This window comes from Acanthisitta chloris, unplaced genomic scaffold, assembly GCF_000695815.1.
Source record: "Acanthisitta chloris isolate BGI_N310 unplaced genomic scaffold, ASM69581v1 scaffold8609, whole genome shotgun sequence".
NCBI classification, from domain to species: Eukaryota; Metazoa; Chordata; class Aves; order Passeriformes; family Acanthisittidae; genus Acanthisitta; species Acanthisitta chloris.
In genome coordinates this window covers 1-5,425 of record NW_008689747.1, presented here as the reverse complement: position 1 = coordinate 5,425, position 5,425 = coordinate 1, and the positions used below count along the sequence as shown (strand labels likewise).

Sequence of the window (5,425 nt, the reverse complement as noted above, 5' to 3'; positions counted from 1 at the left end):
GCAGGATTCTCTCTGTATTCCCTGCTGGCTTTATTCCCAAGAGTACAGGGAACACACTGAGCTCTCTGCACTGTTCACCACCGGCCCCAGGACACTGTGCTGCCTGTGCCACGGGGTCAGGCCGTGGCTCAGCTGGCTGTCCTGCCCACAGGGCTCACGTGTGTCCTGCTCTCTCACACACCCTCACCCCAGCCTCGGGGAGTTTGCCGTCGATCCTGGCGAAGCTGTCGAAGAGGGTTCTGTAGCGCAGGGTCCTGCGGGCGCCCGCGTTGTCTGGGGGCAGCAGCTCCAGCACATCAGTTCTGTGCTGCCTGTACAAGTCACAGATGATCCTCTGGGCCACCTCACGCACCTCCTGGGCTCTGTGCTCCAGGGCTCCTGTGGCAAACTGGAAAAGCCACCACACTAAAAGTTATGCCTCTTTCCCATGTTTTTAAGAGCTTGTTTATTGTCTAGGACCATTATTTCCCAGCAGCAGGAGAACTCTTCCTGCAGGCAGGTTTCTGCCAAGACTTCTTGAGCTACTGATTCCTTTTTCCCTGTACTGGCAATCCTGCATCACAGAATCACAGAATGGTTTGGGTTTGAAGGGACCTTAAAGCTCATCTCATTCCATCCCCGTGCTACAGGCAAGGACACCTTCCACCAGACCAAGTTCCTTCAACCCTCATCCAGCCTGGCCTGAAATTACCAGCACTGTTTACCCAGGGGTTACAGCTCTTCAGGAGTTCACCAAGAACTCCAAACCAGCCAAGCCCCAGCAAAACCCATCAGAAAAGCCTCCATGTGCCCCTTACCTTCATGACGCTGGTGACAGTAAACCCAGAGTTTCCAGTGCCCATGGCTCTCAGGAGACATTCCACCAGCTCCACGTGGCTCATTGCCAGGTGTGTTGGGCAGTTTGGCTTTAGTGTTTTAACCAGGCGGACTGGGACAATCTGGAGAGGTTGAACTTCAGCACACAGTGCCATTTCCTGGGAACACAGTGAGCAGTGGGACCCAGTGGTGAGCTCTGTGCTGTACTCAGGGTGGGTCCCAGGCTGAGGGCAAACACCCACCTGGATGAAGGCAGAAGCCTGAAGGCGAAGCCTGGAGGAGGAGTCTCCTGTTCTAGACAGCAACTCTGGCAGAGTCTTTTCCACACAATGAGAAGTCTCTAGTTTACCCAGTTTATGTTTTGGGATGTATTGGGTAACGATCATTTTTAAAAGTTTCAGGGAAGCTTGAAAGACCTAGGTTAAAGAGAAAAAGGAAACACTGAGCAAAAATACCACAGAGATTCCTGTTTTCAGGCAAAACTGTGAAGTCTTTTCTTAATCTGGAATTGCAGTAACACCCTGATCGGAAGTCACTGCAGATAACTCTTCCAGAAAACTTGTTGCTAGGGCTGAGGTGAAAGGCCTCAGAAACTGTCTTGTGAAGAGTAACAGCTCTTGATTTTCTTCTTTTCTTCTTGTTTAAGGCTCATTTGAAGCCAAAGTGTCCTCCAGCTATGTGCAGTCTGTCAAGCTGGAAATGAAGAGCTATTTCATTGCTGTGTTTCAGCTTTAACAAAGAAAGAGGCTCAGTCTCACTGCGCTTTTATTGTGTCAGCTGTTTCTCAAGCTCATAGCTCAGCCCAGGGCAGTATTTTCCATCTGCTCACTGCTAGACATTTCTCAGTTCTTTTGGAGTTTTGGGGGATTTGGTTTGATTTTGGTTTTCAAATCACTCCACAGCAGATTTACAAACTATTTGTTCAGAGTATCTTGACCCCATGGTCCTGCCAGTTCCTCACTGGAGCATCAAACCTCTCCCAACTTACTGAGGACACGGTGTCCTTGATGGCCTTCCTTACAAGGAAAACAGCAGCCCTCAGCATAGTCCTCAAATCCTCCTTTGGAGTGTTCACTGACACTTCCATCAGCTTCTTGTACACAGCCAGCAGTGCGTCCTCTCGATACGACCACGTTCTGGAATATGCTCCTGAAACCTGAGCACAAGTTCATCTCTTAAAAAGATCCACACAGATATTTCAGAGCATATCCAACACTTATCTGGACAAACAGCCTCAAAAGAACACGTAACTGAGGACTTACCAGAGCTACTCCAAACACCTCGACAGCAGAACTGGCCTCCCTCAGCACCTTCTCCGTGAGCGGCTCAGGCTTCCCAGTGATGCTGCTCCTCGGGGTGTCACTGGTGTCCTCTTCAGCCACCTCTGGCTCAAGGTAGGCAACAGCTTCATCCACCTGCTTGCAGATGGCTGGGAGAGGCCTCTCGTCATAAGGCAAAAACTCAACCTGACAGAGAAGGTAAAATTTGCTGTTCTGGAAATGACTCAGATGTGATTTCACCACTAATTGGATTCACCTTGATGCAATTTTCTCCCATCAAAGCAGTGTCACTTCACAATTAACCATGGGAATAACCACCAGACCTCATTGCTGGGAAGGCTGAACACCAGATCACTTGCTCTGACAGCTTTATGCAGTAACAGAGATTAACACTACTCACATTTTCCTCGGAAAACACATCCTTGGAGGTTGTGGGCTGAGTCAGAGCGGGAGGAGGGGACATGTGGGGAACAAGAGGCTCAGCAGAAGTGGGATCTGCTGACTCCTCTCCCAGCACAGGCTCAGCCTGCTGTGGCTCTCCTTCAGGTGAGTTTGTGCGTGCAGGAGGGGAGAGCTGAGGACTGGCAGCATCAACCACAGGCCCCAAAGACAACTCTGGTGGTCTTCTGATCTGAGAAAGGGAAGGAGATGTTGCACAGTAAGGTTAAAAGCGTGCTAAAATCAGTTAGAACAGCTACAAGTCTGACCATCAGGATTCTGGGGCTTTCAAGTAAATATCAGACCTGGCTCACGTAGATCATCTTGTTCCACCCCCTGCCCCAGGCAGGGACAACTCCCACCAGCCCAGGTTGCTCCAAGCCCCATCCAAATTGGCCTGGAACACTCCCAGGGATGGAGCAGCCACAGCTGCTCTGGGCAACCTGTGCCAGAGCCTCAGCACCTCCCAGGGAAGAATTTATCCCCAATCTAAACCTTCTATCAGCATGAAGTCATATTAAAAAATATGAGCAAGGACCTTATCCATCTGAGATGATGCAAAACATTCAGTGTCATTTCCTTGAGACCTCAACAGTTCAGGGTAATTAATGGAGCACTAAGCACGTTCATAAAACACCCCGTGAGAGTCTTTGGCTGGGGAAATCCCTTTTGTAAATCTCCGAATTAACCATGTACCAACTCCTACTCTGAGTTCAGTTTGGCCGCTGTGCCAGTTCCAGCACCCTCCTGAGCTCAGCCTGTAGCACCCACCAGCAGCTGAGCGTCCAGGAGGTCATGGAGCTCCAGCTGCTGGTACACCTTCAACCTGTACTCATCCATTTGCTCCTTCTTCTTCTTGGCAAGGTCATAGTCCTCTTTCTCCACGGCGCAGCGCTTCTCCACCTCGTACCGCCCCAGCCGCTCCCCCACCTAGGATGGACACAAGTTACCTTGGAATCACCTTGCTGTAAATTTCCTGGAGTCACCTTACTGCACTTATGTCTATGTTTCACTACTTCCAGCCAAATTATTCCCTCAAACTCTCTGATTTTAACTATTATTTTGGAATTATACTGGAAACCATTAGATTCCACACGAACATCGGGGCCCTGATGGGCCACTGGGACACTTGAGAGACAAAGATCCTTCGACAGCACCTTCTGCAGGTCTGCAATGGCCTGTTTGAGCTTCTTGGCGTGGTCATAGCGCTCGTGATGAACAGCTTCCCACTTCTTCTCATCCAGCCTACGGATTATCTGAGCCACTTCTGGATCCTGGTACATGTCAAAAGCCAAATCATCCAGAGGTGAGATGGAGTCAGGTTTCCTGCAGACATAAAATAACCTTTCAGTTACTCCCCAGTACACCAGGCTGAGGGAATGGCTTCATTTCTCCCTGTTAGAGAGCTAATAAAACATCAGACTGAGGTTTGGCAGGTCAATGCAGAGAACATCCTCACCTGAGGTAAGTTCCATCTAAGGCAGGATCATCTGACTTAATCCCCAAATAGTGGTCTATCAGCTTCTCTCTGGAAGGCTTTGGAAGAGGGAAAAAGTAACTTAATGCACATTCACCAACATCAGTGTGTGTCCGGGACAGAAGTTCTGACCTGCACCTGAACGGGTGAGCAACAGCCAGAGGAAGGGATCACTTACACTGATCATGCTGTCACTGCTGTAGTCTGCTGGATCCCCAATGATGTTCACAGCTACCAGGGCAACCTGCAGACTCACAGAAAATGGAAATGCATAAGCTCATTACTTCTTCTGTACTATGGAAGCATCACCTGCATCACCACGTAGGGACTAACTCACCTGTCCATACAAGTTGTGTTTATTGACATAGTTTTTATGGAAAATCAGCTTCAGGTACTGCCCAACTGCATCCATGTACACAGACTTTAACTCCCGAGCCTTGAAATCTGTCTTTTCATTGTCTGAGAGAGGGACATAGCTGGGAGGGGAAACAGAGCACATGAGCAGAGGACACATCCAGACATATGGGTGGATTTCTGCCCCTGGGAAAGGACCCTGGGAGTGCTTAGAACTCCCTCATAGCTCAGACAGTGTGTGCTGTCACCCGACAAGGCTGTTCACCTGCAGATGCCTCTTACACCTGCACAAATACAGGATCTCCCTGCTGCTTGCATCACATACAGCCCACAAGGAATGCTATTTTCTGTTTCAGGTATTAAACCCTTTCAGAGCTCTGACTCACCCTAGTCTCTGGAACCTCTCTGACTGATAAGGGGCGAAGTACTCAGGCAAACTTTCGCTGATGTAGAACTCGATCTTGCTTGAGATCATGTACTGGTGAGCGAGCAGCTGCAGCTTCCGAATGCGGCACCTCTCCACCAGCTGCAGGACGATCTCCTGGGGATACTGACAGAGCCTGGAACAGACACGGGGCAGAATCAGAACCACCTTCCCAAGGAGGATTTCACTTCCAACACGAGCAATGTTTAGTTATGAAACTCTCGCATTATTATTGCTTGAATCAACATTACAAATGTTGCAAAAACAACCCCAAGAGCAGAGTGGAAATATCTTTCCCTTCCCTTTACTGTATGTGTAGGTCAAAGTCCCACCCACAGGTCTGGAAGGTGTGCTGAGACAGATGGATTTTTCATACCAAGCCAAAGCAGCTGCAAACTCCCAGACTGCCAAGAACGAAGCCAGTTCCTGTTTTCCTTCCCCAAGACTTTATTTAAATGCAATGTGCTGCCTTTAGGTGGCAAGCAAGGTGCCTTTTGTCCACCAGCATGAAAATTCCACGGGACTAGAGTAGCCCGGGACGCTGCAAACTGCTCTGACCACTCTTGGCACATCCCCAGCTCGATTCAAACGCGGTGCCCCAGCGCTCGGACCCTCCGCGCGGCTCCCCGGGCGCAC

At 49.7% G+C, this 5,425-nt stretch overlaps 1 protein-coding gene across 1 annotated transcript in view; it reads right to left on the bottom strand.

Annotated features, from left to right (window-relative positions):
* The window catches only part of CEP104 (centrosomal protein 104kDa), a gene marked incomplete at its 5' end in the record, with an annotated part of 8,831 nt that extends 3,906 nt beyond the window's left edge, over positions 1-4,925 (bottom strand). The window contains 12 exons of the mRNA XM_009081539.1: positions 182-388; positions 798-974; positions 1,059-1,232; positions 1,805-1,972; positions 2,079-2,282; positions 2,497-2,727; positions 3,306-3,464; positions 3,692-3,860; positions 3,994-4,070; positions 4,190-4,255; positions 4,349-4,487; positions 4,752-4,925. Coding sequence (XP_009079787.1) covers positions 182-388; positions 798-974; positions 1,059-1,232; positions 1,805-1,972; positions 2,079-2,282; positions 2,497-2,727; positions 3,306-3,464; positions 3,692-3,860; positions 3,994-4,070; positions 4,190-4,255; positions 4,349-4,487; positions 4,752-4,925 — 1,945 coding nt within the window. The remainder of the gene's footprint in view (positions 1-181; positions 389-797; positions 975-1,058; positions 1,233-1,804; positions 1,973-2,078; positions 2,283-2,496; positions 2,728-3,305; positions 3,465-3,691; positions 3,861-3,993; positions 4,071-4,189; positions 4,256-4,348; positions 4,488-4,751) is intronic.
* Between the last annotated feature and the right edge of the window lie 500 nt (positions 4,926-5,425).